Source organism: Prosopis cineraria, unplaced genomic scaffold (genome assembly GCF_029017545.1).
Source record: "Prosopis cineraria cultivar Desert tree isolate PC_DT_omini unplaced genomic scaffold, ASM2901754v1 PC13, whole genome shotgun sequence".
In the NCBI taxonomy this organism is placed as follows: domain Eukaryota; kingdom Viridiplantae; phylum Streptophyta; class Magnoliopsida; order Fabales; family Fabaceae; genus Prosopis; species Prosopis cineraria.
In genome coordinates this window covers 12,654,339-12,669,323 of record NW_026555344.1, presented here as the reverse complement: position 1 = coordinate 12,669,323, position 14,985 = coordinate 12,654,339, and the positions used below count along the sequence as shown (strand labels likewise).

The following is a 14,985-nucleotide window of genomic DNA, read 5'->3' as shown; positions in this document are numbered from 1 at the left end:
TGACAGATTATAAGTTATTGCTTGCTAATGGCGTTGTATCCTATTGTGTATATCCAGGTTCAAATTGAGTTTTGTAGTGATGGAGACAAAATATAAGGCAAGGTCATTAGCAACTTCGATGGTTTGCATCACACATATATACCCTGCAAAAGTCAAATGCGAACTTTATGTATTTTTGGTTACTTAATTTGTCTGATATTAAATGTTTGTTTTTAGAACTAGTAAGAATTTTTATGAGCATGGTATGCTGTTGACCATCAATTTGGTGTTGTAACATTTTAGTTCAAATTTCCCTATTAAGACGGTGGCATTTTCCAAATTTCCTTATTAACATAGTAAGGAGTTATGAATTCCTCATTTTTAATTCATTGGCATCTTAGTTTGCTAATATTTGGTCAAAAGCATCCAATTCTTTTCCAGTTTGTACAATATTTGTATTACAAGTGGATATGGATTGATTGTCACTATACTTCATTACACTATAATGTTAAATTAAATTCTAAAAAGATAAGCTGCACTAAAGCATTTTTTTAAACCAATGAAAGAACAAAATGTAATAATTCTTTAAAAGTAAATATTTTTTAAATTATATGATTTTTTTAAAAAAGTAAATATTTTAAAATTATATTCAATTAATTATTTAAAAAGTAAATATTTTTAAAAAAATTATATTGATTTAATTAAATTTAATACTACCTTTTTGTCTTCGCGTGTGCGGAATTGAAAGTTGTACAACCTTTTTTTTAAAAGAATGCTCTTGTAAAGCTACACCCCATGTCAATATCAAGGCATTATTGATAGATTTTATATTAAGATCATAATAGTCAATTACATTTATCATGATCCTACACCCTAAATTTAATTTTTATGATTCTTTATAATAAATTTTAGTAGTAGATCCCTCTAATTTTCCCAAAAATATTCTCTAGCGGCCAAGACCAGCATATAACAGGCACATTTTACATATTCATGTCCCCTATTTGCTGCAATCCACTCCTCTCATTTTTATTTGTTTGAGAAACTATCACTTTTATTTTTTTTATTATAAGCAAAATCATATATTTTAATAAACATTTATTATAAATTTTTTGAATTACCCTTCATAATTTACATTAATGAAAAGCAAGCACTTAATGCATGCTTATAGTAATTAACATAGGGAATTTTTATCTTATTTATTTTCAAAATATAATTATTATAGTTAATTAATTTTTTAAACTGTGTGATATAATTTTTTTTTATATATAGAAACAAAAGGAGTACTTGTATATAATTAATATTTTTGATGATAATTAAACAGACCCACTTGATACAAGACAACATGAAAAAGGTGTCGCTTACAAGTTATCGTACCATACTAGTTCTTTTTTTTTTTTTTTTTGAAAAAAAATCATATAATGCTAAGTTATAAAAGTCATACAATTATGTGAAAAAATAATAATAAATAACATTCAAAAAGAGATCAGATAATTCGTTGTCATAAAATAACAATTATTACCGCTTGTGAATTAGTCTTCAGCAAAGTGCCATCAATCTTCAGGATCAATTCTGTCTAGATGACCATAAAGCTTTTTCCAGTTATCGGAAGATTCTTTTGTGGTCCGAAAATACCAGATGTGTGGCTTCGCCTTCTCACGAGCTTCCAAAATTTCCTGCACACAGGTTTCAACTCTACAGATGAATTGATATGCCATGTTGATTCAACCACACAAGTTCGATACATAATATATTGCAAATGGAAGCAATTATTTTTAATTATTAATATAAGAAAATACTAACAACGAAGAGGTTTAGTTCATTTATGATACTACATTTTTATCTTTTTTTAATCATTCAGAGGAGCAAAAATGGTAGGGGAACAGAAAAGCCAAACCAGAAATGAGAAGATTTTCATCTTTAATCATGCCGACACTTGATCTCCACTTCATATTAATTTTGCAAAACAGAGTTGGGGAAAAAGACTGTTCCCAATTTTCTAATAATAACCAGTTACAAAGAAAAACAAATTGTCAAATGAATATATGAGCAAGACACCCACATGAGGAAATGTGAGCAAGACTCTCTCATACAAGGTGGTTCACTTGACACCATGACAGTATCTCGTGCAGAGAGTGGGTAAGAGAGAATGTGAGCCCCAAACACTAACATGCCCTGTTTAGTTGCCCCCAAGAGAAGGGAATAACTTTCCATTGCATAAAAAATAAAATATGCAATCGTCTATGTCGATGGAGCTCGTGGCCTGTCAGGGTGAGCATTCTCTCATCAACTATCACATCATGAGTTCGATTTGACACACAGAATTCAAAAAAAAAAAAAAAAAACAGAGAGGGAGAGATATGCACTGTCTATTCCACTCCTGTTATCAATAAAAATTATCATATGTACTATAGGGTGATATTTTCCATCTATATATATATACACACATGCAAGCCTTGTCTCACTAAGATTGATTAGTCACATGGATCGCATGACACCGTTAAACTTCCTTAAAGTCTCCCACTACATCTTTTCATGTGGTTAAAAAGCATCTATTTAACTAACTTTTGCACCCATACAACAATAGCAACAACAAACAGCTTTACCTCACTAGTTGATATCAGCTACATAGATTGAACAATATCAATATGATCTATCAACAACAAAATCTTTGGATATATTGTTAACCAAAAGATCTCTTTTAATAACTTTATTGACTGTTCTCTCTGTTCTTAAATGTTCTTGCTGCCCCTCTTTATTGGACTCAAAATTGATCTACCCTTCTCAGCGGCACCTTCAACAACCTCTTATATATTCAAACCATCTAAGACAACTTTATATGATTTTCTCCATAATAGATGCCACACCAACTCTTTTCACATATGATCACTACGAAACTTACCTTTCCCCACATGCCCACACATCCATTTCAACATTCTCATCTTTACTATCCCAACTTTATATTATTATTGTATTTTTAAAGCCCAACATTTACTATCTAAGGCAACTTCATATGATTTTCTCCATAATAGATGCTACACCAACTCTTTTCATATATGATCGCTACAAATCTTATCTTTCCCTGCATGCCCACACATCTATTGGAACATTCTCGTCTCTACTATCCCCACTTTATATTATTATTGTCTTTTTAAAACTCAACATTTACTCTCATATAACATAGTTGGTTTTATAATAGTGCAATAAATCTTCCCTTTAAGCTTTTTAGGTACTTTTTGATCACAAATAAATCTTGTAGCCTTTTCTCCATTTGAACTGCCAAAATTGTATTCTTCATGCAACATCTTGGTAAGTGCTCCATCAGATAGAAAGAAAAAGGCTATACAATTCTACTAAGAATGAAAAAACAAGTATCTCACTTTATAATCTCTTAATAACCAACACTAAGACCATTTTTGGTAGGAGGGAATGAACCAAGGGAATGGAAATGGGAACGAGAATGTCATAGTTAGTGTGTTTGGTAGAAGACAATCCTATTCCTTGGCAATGGAAGCCTCCCTCAAACATGGAAATGAGCAATCCTTCCAACTACCATGGGAATGGGGGTTATTTCCTATAAATGAAAATTTTATGACCAAAATGACCTTCAAATTTTCTGATAAAGTCACAAGAACAAAGCCCTCCACCATCCATCTTTCTCAAGCTCTCTGTTGCTCATCTTTCAAGCCCTTAGTCACTCATCTCTGTCGCCAACCTCACAAATCTGGTCACCAATCACCATCAATCTCCCTCCCTGTCATTGACTTCTTCGGCTCATGGTGTTCAATTGAATCTTCTGCTTCTCTGTCATAAAGCGCAGCTTCTTTGCTGGATTTATCGCTCACTTTTCGGCACTCTATTTCACTCATTCTTCTTCACCACTCATCTCCTACAAAGTTTGATGTCCAGTCAGATGTACAAAAAGATTCCAAATGGCCGTGTATATTTGTGCATGTTTGCTTGTTTTACTAGTTACTACTTGTCATCAAGGATTGTTTCACATACAAGAGAATTAGAAGATCTGTGCTCATTAAAGATTTCTTTGAGGATTGTCATCAAGGCTTATTTCACATAAAGGAGAATTACAAGATCCGTACTCATTAAAGATTTCTTTGAAGCGCATGATCTGTGTGGGGATATGTCAATGGCTGCTGTGACTTGCTTGTGCGCGCAAAAAGGATGGTGATGGTGATGATATTAATAGTCCATTAGCAATGGATCATTTCCGCCTTTAGATATATATCTCTTGCTGGTTTTAGGAAAATTTCCCCCATGAGAAAGAAGAAAGCACGGTGATGAGCATACTTCTTGGATAGGGGTATTTTGGTATTTTACTAATATAATTATATGTGTAATAAAAATTATATTATCATTCCACCTACAAACCAAACATGCTTTTAACTCCAACCCCATCTCATTCCTATTCCCATTCTTAGTCTCATTCCCATTCCATCAAAAATTAATCCACCGTACAGTATGAAGCCTCGAGAATTTCCTAAGGGATAAAATGAACTTTTATTTCAGAATATGAGTAGCTTCTGAGTTGCTAGCCTATTTATAGAGCTAAAATACCTTCAAAATAACTAAATAAAATCTGAATTATCCCTAAGATATCTGAAACAAATTCCAACAACTAGAAAATGACAAACTAGATGTCGAACTACTTCAATAAAAGATATGGTTCCTTATTTTGCTTAACTCCTAAAATCTCTCAAATAGAAATATTCAAAATAATTTGAGTTAATCAACAACTATTAAAAAAAAATACCTTACTTCAGTTTTTGACATTTCCTCCTTCTTAAACAAGTTTGCAGAGTCTCTCATCACATATCCATCAATTTCACCATTATTTTGTATAATGGCTCGCAAATATCTAAACTTGGTCACTTGTGGTATGATCTTACCTATTAATCTTCAAAGAACTACTGACTAGCCTCTATCAATGTAAAAGTCCATATATTCTATTTTACTCATACTAAGGCGAAAACCCTTCAACTCCAAGGTGCTTCTTCATAACTCAAATTTAGAGTTAATCCCTTCTATTAATTCTGCAATGAAAACTATGTCATCTGCAAAAAACATACATTTGGGGATTTCCCCTTTTATTCACTGAGTTATAACATCTAAAACCACGTCAAACAAGTAAAACTTAAACTGACCCCTAAAGTAGGCCAATCCTTATAAGGAAATCCTTAGTCTCACCTCCAATTCTTAGACTGGTTATTGTCCCCTTATACATACCTTATATAACTTTGATATAAGCAACACGAACACCTCTCTTTTCCAAGGCCTTCCAAAATATTTCTATTGGCACACAATCACAAGCCCCTTCCAAGTCAATAAAAATCATAAGTAAGTATCTTCCTTTACTCTAGAAATTCTTTAGTAAATATATTGCTTTGTAGCCCTCACCAACATGAATCCAAATTAGTTCTCAAAAATACCAATCTCTTGTCTCAACTTGTGTTCAATCACTCTTTTCCATAATTTCAATGTATGACTCATAAGTTTATCCTTCTATACTTTGCACAAATGCTGAATATCCCCTTTATTCTTGTAAATAGGAACTAAAGTTCTTTTCCATCTATAAATACATTTAGTTTATTCTTTTTTTTATTATTTCTAACATGCCAAACAAGCCCTAAAAAGCTAACATTCAACAAGATCCACCACTAATATGAGTTTCATATATTATATTTCTAGCTCTCTTATCCTATTATGATGTCATGAGATTTCACATGAAAGGGCATGGATCAGCCAATCTTCACATAAATTGCTGTTTAGGTCCATCCCCTGTTTTCAGGCCACTAGACCATACAATAATACACTGGACAAAGGACCTAAGAGCAATTATGCACATATCCTATTACATTCTGCTCTCTTCAAGGAAATAAAGGCATTAGGGGGGAAGAAAAGAAAAATCTACATCATCCATATTAAATCTAAACAGTCCAAAAGAGATGTTCACATATCCCAGATATGTACAAGGTCTAGTCCAGGTCATAAGTAGAGCAAGTAAAGATCAAGTTCAACCCAATGTCTTATATTTTCAGCATATTAATTCCAAGGCCCGCTGCATTATTGGTTCTAGAGGAAACATTATCATTTCAGCAAAATGGAATTATGTAAGTACTTATAAGTTCATTTTCTTCTCAAAGTAACAAGAGTCTGTATGGTAGTAAACTTATCAATGGCTAACAAGACAGTGGCAAAGAAAAACTAACCTGAACCTCAGAAGCACGCTTGGTCTTAAGCGTCAAGCAGTCAGCAAGAGCACTCCATTTCTGATGACAGTTATCAAGCACACCAAGTCTGTAATATTGCTGCATCTGGTGGACTGGGGCTGCAGAGATAAATATCAAATTCTTTATTAGATATAGAATCTTAACATAAAGAAAAGGCATAAATATTTTATGATCTTTGGATTGGGTATTACAGTAGCAAAACCAGAGAGCATCAAAGCACTTGGTGCAGGATAACTTATGTTTAGGTAGAGAGTTGGAACCTTCTTCCATCTACAACATGCCTGTACAAATTTGAAAATGAATCCTTAACCACTGATTGAAACACATATATGATAATGTAAACTACACAAAGCATAAGAAGAAGGCACATACTCCAGAGTGGATGATATGTTATCTGCAAACAGGAGCCTCACTGACAATAATAGGTCAGTGCCTCACCTCAACCGTGTCCAAAAAACCTGAAAAGCTTGAGATTTAGAGATGATTCTACAATTGCATTGCAGATCTTAAATCACTAAAAGGATTTTTACTCTCATTTTGTGACATCTGTCCTTTCCATCCACCTAAAGGAAAATCCTAACACAGGTAATATCTATAACCTATAAATCAAATAAATATATTTAAAAATTCTCAATTAACACTAACATGGGAAGCATGAACACATCTTCTGATTTGAATCCCTTTCCTTTCCTTTTCTTTTCTCTTTTCTCCCTTTTTTTTTTTTTTGGCTATCAAATATGATGTGAAAAAGTACAAAGTACAAAGGTTCAAATACTGAAGGGCGAACAGGAACTAAAACACACTAAGATTAACCATAGTTAAAAACTCAAATGCCCCAAACAGAAGAGAACATTTTTGTTGTTCATATCAACAAAAGAGAAATAAGAATCATAATTATTAATAAATTTAACATTAACACATAAATCAAGGAACGTACAAGAATTCATAGAAATTAAAATTTGACAGGGAAAAATAATTATCAAATCATCACACTAATGTACACCTTATTCTCTTACTTCCAACTAGATGGCTATAGAAGAATGATATGTAAACCAAAAATGAAATGAAAAGCATACAATTTGAGTATGCAAACCATTACGTAAAACATCATGCAAACTTGCCAAATGAATCCTACCCTCCAGTTTCAACCACGGTGAAAACTAGAAGGATCATTGGGAATAGGCGGACCTGTATGCCTCCACTGCAATCTTTGAAATATGCATAGTTGTTCCAGATACTATGACACAACTCGAGCCAAATAATTTACAAGATCATACATCACAAGTACGTTTAAAATTTCCAAATTTGATGATAATATAAAAAGATTAATAAACGGAATGCCAATAGACAACAAATCCAACATTGCAAAACAACTATAGCCAAATCATATAAGTCGCTAGTAATCAAAATAAAGAGGGTAGGAGTATAATAGCCAATCACACACCATTCAAGCAAAAACTAGTACCCAAAAAAAAAAAAAAAACCTCAATATGTAAACATTCCCAAATTCAAAGGTGTCAATATTCAACAATTACACAACGAGAATCAAAGCCAAATTAAAATGAAAAATTTAAAACAAAGCAAGAACAACCACGCGGGGAACAGACGACGCGGGGAACATTCAAATATAGATTCAAAACACCAGATTGAACAAATCAATCTCACAGGATTTTGGGAGCAGAAAATGCCCAAGGGTTCGAACCTTCTTAACGGCTTGCTCGAGAACAACCACGCAGGGCTGACAACGGGGGACGGCGCCCGACGGAGTATGGGATGCTTGTTCGTCAACGAAGAGAACTGGGATCGCTGCTCACGGGAACGGGTTTTATAAAATTTATTTACTTATTTATTTATTTTATTAATTTATACTCATAAATTTACTTTTATTTTTATATTTTTTCACCGTTATTTTTTTTTTCTAATTTTCTCACACTTATTTTTTCAATTTTTTCAAATAATTAAAAGGAATCTTAATAACTTACCATGTTAAATAGAATTAGGGAGAGAGAAGAAGTTGACTAAAAAAATAAAGTTGATAAAAACGTATGTTAGCAAGTGATCTTATATTAACACAAAATATACATAAATAACACAAAATATACATAAATAGTGAAAATAATAAAATTAAAAAATTTATAAAAATATAAAATGATAAAATAATTATTATTTTAAAAATTTTGATATCATATATAAATATATTAAACATTTACTATTGATAAAATAAAAATATTGGTAAAAAAATTCATCGCATAATAATTACAGAAAAACTAAAAAATAACAAAAACTTTAGATTTTAAATTAATATTTATTAAATTATATTAAATTAACTTTATATTAAATTAAAATTTACATTAACTTAAATAAAATAAAATCAAATTAAATTTAAAGATAAAAAAGAAAAAGAATGAAATACCTATTCTTATAAATTTAAAGGATTACCGGTCTAACCGTTTGTCATATTTAAAAAAGATTATATATTTTACATAAATAATAATTTCTAAATCTCAACCATTATTTAATCTCCACCCCATTTTAATATGATGGGAAATGATTCATATTTATAAATTTATATTATTATTAACTTTTTAAAAGAATTTAAATAAAAAATGGATTGAATATCAATTTAGACCCTAAACTATAGATCCAGGGACTATTTGAACCTTATACTTTAAAAAGGTATATTTTGAACTATAAACAATTAAAATTAAAGCAATTTGACCCCTACCATTAACTTTCAACAAACGTTCATCAAATTCATTTAGAAAAAATTGCACTTTAGGCCCGGCTTGATAGAAGTTTGTTAAAAGTTAATGGGCGGAGTCAAATTGCCCTAACTTTAATTGTTTAGAGTTTAGCATACACCTTTTTAAAAGTTTAGAATTCAAATCGCCCCTAGACCTATAGTTTAGGATCAAAATTGCATATTAACCCTTTTGTATTTTAAAAAATGCACTCTAGTCAATAATAATTCAACAGTAACTAAAAAACGTGTATTTTGCATGTTATATCAATTTTTAAAAAGATTTTGAAGGCATGTGTAAATTTTTTGATTTGAATTGATCGATAAACGTGAAAATTTATAAAACAAAACCAAATGCCTTTATGATAAATAAAGAGATAGAAAAAAAAATGTATGAAAAGAAATCTATTTTAGATTGTTCCTAACAAAAAATGATAATTTTTTTCACCAATATTATTATGAGATTCCATTACGCCAAAGAACAAATAGGAAAAAAAATATGAAAATATGCTTATAACGAAAGATTATGTTACACTCCTATTACTACCACTGATTGCTTATCAAAACCCCACTCAACAAGAACAAAACTAGTCAATTCGACACTATCTCATTTATACCCACATAATCTCTACCAAAAACTTCTTTACTCATTATTACAATTTACAACCTTCTTTTATGTAGTTTCCTCATCATCATCATTTACCTTTTTTTAATTCCTTCTTCTCATATCTTAGGAAATTTGTAATATTATCAAGGGTTAACATGTAATTTAGACCTTGAATTATAGGTCCAAGGGCGATTTAAATCTTAAACTTTTAAAAAGATGCATTTTGAATCCTAAACAAACGTCTGTCAAATTGGAGCCTAAAGTGCAATTCTTTCCAAATAAATTTGACGGATGTTTGTTGAAAGTTAACGGTAGAAGTCAAATTATACTAACTTTAATTGTTTAAGGTTCAGAATATATTTTTTTAAAAGTTAGGATTTAAATGACCTCTAAATCTATAATTCAGGGCCTAAATTGATATTTAACCCTAAAAAAATTGCCCCCTCTAATTTAATATTTTAAATTTGCCACCAATTGAGGAGGGCATGAATAATGTAAACTATATTATTGAGTTAAAAATCCTACTACACCAGCTAAAATCAGGATTTGATGTCAACGAGCTAACACCATAGGACCTATCTTTCAAAACCTAAAATCAGCACCTTAAACCAAAAATCATGATTTTATTGCTAACACATAACAACCAAGCAATTTTCACTATATATTAAAGTAGAAAACACAAAGTCATTTTATCCCCCCATCAAATAGGAAAAATAGTTAAGGGCGAAACCTCAAATACTATGTATACAAAATCTCAGAACCAGTTTACCAAATCATAGATTGACTCACTCCAATGACATACTGGAGAATAGATAAATAGAGAGATTCACCTAACATGCTCGGTAGATTTGTGAGTCCATTTTCTATTGATTGGGATTATTGCGTTAAGGGCTGGATTGAGAGAATCGGAAACAAAGCAAGATTCTTAATTGTTGTAGCTGTCCATTGTTCTTGATGCTACTAGCCTGATCTATGCAATCGAGCACTAAATATATGCATTTCTTTCTGTGAGAATACAAACCTTGGTTTGTGTACATTATGAGGAATTAACATCTTACCTAGATCCAATCCTTTTTGAATTGTAACACAATTTTTTAAAATAAATAATTCATAAATACCGTATCTTCTTGTAATATCCAGATAGTTCAAACAAAATTTCCAACACATGTAATAAATAATGCAAGAGCATATTGATGCAAGAAAGTTAAAAGTTGGAGCTAATAAACAAACAGATACGAAGGAATAAGGGAACTATTGTTTCAAACTATAATTTGAATTGCTTTTGATCTCATAAACTCCTTTCAGTTTAGAAACGAGTTCACACTCTCTGTTTCTTCAAAATTTAGTTTTGATGACTATTTGTTCTATTATGATTAATTCCTCTTCTCAAGAAACTCGAGTTCATGTTTTTGTGCAATTGAAATCAATTTTACTCCTCAATGAAATCAAGTTTTCATCTTTTGTTTTCAAAACCTACGCTTAATTTCTTCTAAATCGAGTTCTTTGAATTATTTGTTTGCATGGTCTGCTAAAACTCTAGTTTAAGCTTCCTAAACTTGAGTTCACCACCTCCTATATCCATGTTTATCTTTGAACTCGATTTCCCTTGCCTTCAAACTCTAATAATTACTTTTGTTCATGTTTCACTTTTGACCTTTGATTTATGTTCTTATAATATCTCACAAATTACAACTTCTTTTGATGTGAAACTTGTTCTATTTGAAAATAATCGCACATAGATTTTAATAGACATCTATTTCACTAAAAGTGAATTTCACATGAAAGAGATGAGTTTTCATATTTGACTTCTAAATTTTGAAATACTGTAGAAAAATGCTTTCACATTTTCTCACTATTTTGATCACATCTCTTAAACTACAGATAATTTTGAAGTGGATCTTGTTATATTTGAAATTAGACATCAAGAACTTTACAACCAGAGGTCATTTTCCCACTTTAGAGTTAAATCAAGAATTATGGCCTTTGAAAGTTGTTGTCCTTTAATCTGTATCCATCAACCTTGAGCATTACCACAAAATAGCTTATAAATAATGCCTTTTATTGGATGGTTATATGCACAACCATCATTTGTAATTGAGTGAGAAGAGTTTTACATTTAAAAATTATTACAGTGATTCAAATACTTTAAATTCCTGATCAAACACTCTCAATTACACTTGGAGCTTCAATGTTTGTATCAACTAACTCATTCAGTGAGGAAATCTTTGTGTAGTCATTTAGGTGATTGATATTTTTATATGCTTTGAGTAGACTCATGATTTGTGGGAATTTTGAATGGGTTTCTTGGTTACCCATGTAAGGGGAAGAGAAATCAAACAAGCAAGATTGAGATTGATGTTTTAAGGCTTTACGAGTGACTAGATCAACCTTGTGGTATATAGTGAAAAATCTTAGAAGGTTCATAAAGATTAGATGTAAGCCAAATGGTTTTAGTTGGACTAAGATAAATAGCTTGTGTATTGCTCTTCTTCATATTCATATCTTTATCCTCTGTTCATCCCTCTTTTGGATGCATTTCATAGTTTGTTGGGTGTACACTTGAAGGGAGAAAATTTTAAGTATCACCCAGCTTTTCTTCCCTTGGGTGATCGGCCAATCTAACATTAGTATCATCGCTAAGGTTCTCAAAAAGGATCTAACAATCTAATAGTTTTCATAATGGCTTGTTTAGATCACAGCAATATGCTTCTTGAAGGCCATTATATTAACAAGCTAAGCCACCTTTTCTTGATAGTATATGCTTTGATTTTTAGAAAGCAAAAATGAAATTTTATCTTGAATCTCTTGATGTTTATGTGTGGAATGTTATCAAAAACAATATCGACTTCCGGTTAAGGAAGTTCTGAGATAAGCATAAGAAGAAACTCTTTACTTTAAACCTTAAAACCATGCAAGTATTCTATATTGCTCTAAATGAAGATGATTTTGGGAAGATTAGAAAATGCTCTGATGACAAGAATATTGGGATACTCTTGAACATTTATATGCTTCTAATCATGCAACTAAGAATGTGGAAGAAGACTCTGAAGGAAAAAAAAAAGAATGTGGAAGAAGACGATTCTCCAAAAACTGTGCTAGAAAATGAAAGGTGATTACTACTATTACAAAAGATTAATTATAGACAGAGCTGAAAGAGAGCAAATTGAAGAGGATCGCTCTCATCTTTTCCACATCAAACAACAACATGCTCACAAGTGCTTAATGGATCCAATTAATGATGCAAATACCAAATTCTAATTTTAATATATTATTTTCATTTTGATTTTTCTTTTAACTAGTTACAAGATTCTTATAACGAGAAGCATGATGAATTGGTTGCATTAGCTAAGCATTTTCAAATAGCAAAAAGAGAGTGATTTCTTTGGAGAAAGAATTAGAAAAATAAGGAATCATTTAAGAAGCTAAGGAAGTAGGGAAATTAGAAAATATTTGTGAAACATTTACACCCTCTTGTGATTCTTATGATAGATTAAAAAAACAAGGAGAATTTAACTAGAGCCAAGAATATTGGTTGGCACGAATAATGAGTCATAAGAGTCAGGTTAGGTTGGAAAAAATTGACCCAAATAAAAAATGAGTTTTTTTGGCCTGGATCATATAACCCGTGAACCATATGGGTTAACTCTCATGGGTTAGGATTGACTCATTTAACCCATATTATTTTTTTAAAAAATTAAAAAGAGAAAAAGGAGAAAATTTTGTGAATATAAACCATATTAAGCATGATTTACTTAGCTGTATCAATTTATATATTTTGTACAAACATTATAAATTAATATTTTGATATATTTAGAATAAATTATGAAGAAATATCAAATTAAAATTTATTATTTAGGTGTATTTTTTCAAAAAATTATAAAAATAAATTTAAAAATAAAAAAATGGGTTGGCAGGTTGGTCCATTTAGGCCACCAACCCTTAAGGGTTGGGTTGGATTGGGTTGAAAAAATTCAACCCATATAAAAATGAGTTGAACTCAACCCAACTTATATTTCTTTCAACTCATATTGGTCAGGTTGGCCTATATTCTCATCTCTAGATTTAACTAGTGTCCTAGCCAATTTCACCTAAAGCAAAGATAAATTAAATATTATCCTTGGCAAATAGAAATCAGTGTTTGCCAAGTTGGGTGTTGGCTACATTAACGAGTTTAAGGAGTAAAGGTAATTTTAAATTCTTTGTACCTGTTTTGTCTAGCTCATCATTTTGAACATAATATAGTAAAAATAGGCATATTGCTCATATAAGCAATATTGGAAAAAAATAGTTTAAATAAGGGCTACAGATTATTTTTACCTTTAAACTATTTTTTGAAGAGCACTAAACCAGTATCCTATATTATGAGATGGTGCAAATTAATTCAAGAACTAATAAAATCAGAGCATCTGTCACCCTCTGTAATATCCTAAATTTTAAATTATGGATTAAAGGACTAATTTGAGGTTAATTATGTGAATTTATGTGTTAATTAATTCGAGGATCATTAGAGACAGCTAATGAGCCTATTGGATTTCTTTACAACCTTTGATTTGGGCTCAAAAGAGTGTTGAGCCATCCGGGGCTCAATTAGTGGAGCAAATCTAACCTAAGCCTTTTCTGTACTATCTATCACGACAGATAACACAACTTGTAGTTAAATGAAACACTCGACTCGTGAAGAGCAGAAAAGGGAAGAGAAAAGGATCACAGACAAACAAAGGGGAAACAATTGGCTCTGCTAGGGCACAAATTCCTTAGCTATTAGACGTGATTTGAAACCTTAAACCACTAAGGTTAGCCTCTTTTACCATTTCTCTTCCATTCTACTCAATTTTTGAGTTAGGATTTATAATGGGAGGATAATTTTCTAATCTTAAGGCGTTGAGTTTAAACCCAATAGTCTAAATGAAACTAATAGCAGTTGTTTAAGTTTTCCACACCTAGATTTGATATTTTTATAAGGTTGAGAGCTTGGATCTTAGGTTTTGGATGAACCCTAGGTACTCTAAGGGTGATTTTGTACGATTAGGTGTTATCATTATTTTTATTTAAGTTAATGGGAATGAAATGAAGTTAATGGGATATAATAAACCCATTGGTTACAAGAAAATGCAAGTAGTTAAGAATATTTGGTTGGTCAAGTGAAATTCAAATAGTTGAAATGTGTAATTGATTCGGTTGGTTAAGTGAGATTTCAATAGTTGAAAGGTGTAATTGTGGAATAAATGGATGTTATAGTGATAATTGTTGTTGTTAAATTATAAACTAACTACATGGCACACCATTTGAGCTTGGATTATAGCTTGAGAAACAAGTTGTGTGAGAGGTAAGCTTTAATTTCTCAAAAGTGTGAAGTAATTGGGGAAAAATAATTTGTGTGAATTACTTGTTTGATTAATTATAGAAATTTGTAAACT

At 31.1% G+C, this 14,985-nt stretch overlaps 1 protein-coding gene across 2 annotated transcripts; it reads right to left on the bottom strand.

Moving 5' to 3' along the window:
* Positions 1 to 1,337: 1,337 nt before the first annotated feature.
* LOC129290392 (uncharacterized protein C227.17c) lies at positions 1,338 to 8,047 on the bottom strand. Of its 2 annotated transcripts, none has more exons than XM_054927148.1 (5): positions 7,924 to 8,047; positions 6,594 to 6,679; positions 6,413 to 6,502; positions 6,201 to 6,319; positions 1,338 to 1,652 (listed from the first exon to the last, which is right to left on the bottom strand). In XM_054927148.1, the coding sequence occupies exons 3-5, from the start codon at positions 6,489 to 6,491 to the stop codon at positions 1,530 to 1,532; spliced, it is 321 nt and encodes a 106-aa protein (XP_054783123.1). In that variant the 5' UTR covers positions 6,492 to 6,502; positions 6,594 to 6,679; positions 7,924 to 8,047; the 3' UTR covers positions 1,338 to 1,529. The 2 variants fall into 2 exon arrangements, with proteins under 2 accessions (XP_054783123.1, XP_054783125.1); XM_054927150.1 differs by having other exon boundaries at positions 7,887 to 8,004.
* Positions 8,048 to 14,985: the final 6,938 nt, after the last annotated feature.

What these genes read in the sequence shown, in the direction of transcription:
- LOC129290392 (XM_054927148.1), bottom strand. Translation starts at nt 6,491, where the DNA reads ATGGAAGAAGGTTCCAACTCTCTACCTAAACATAAGTTATCCTGCACC. An exon ending in TGCTCTCTGGTTTTGCTACT is followed by an intron (nt 6,320 to 6,412) that starts GTAATACCCAAT and finishes TTATCTCTGCAG; the next exon opens with CCCCAGTCCACCAGATGCAG. An exon ending in AGCGTGCTTCTGAGGTTCAG is followed by an intron (nt 1,653 to 6,200) that starts GTTAGTTTTTCT and finishes ACCTGTGTGCAG; the next exon opens with GAAATTTTGGAAGCTCGTGA.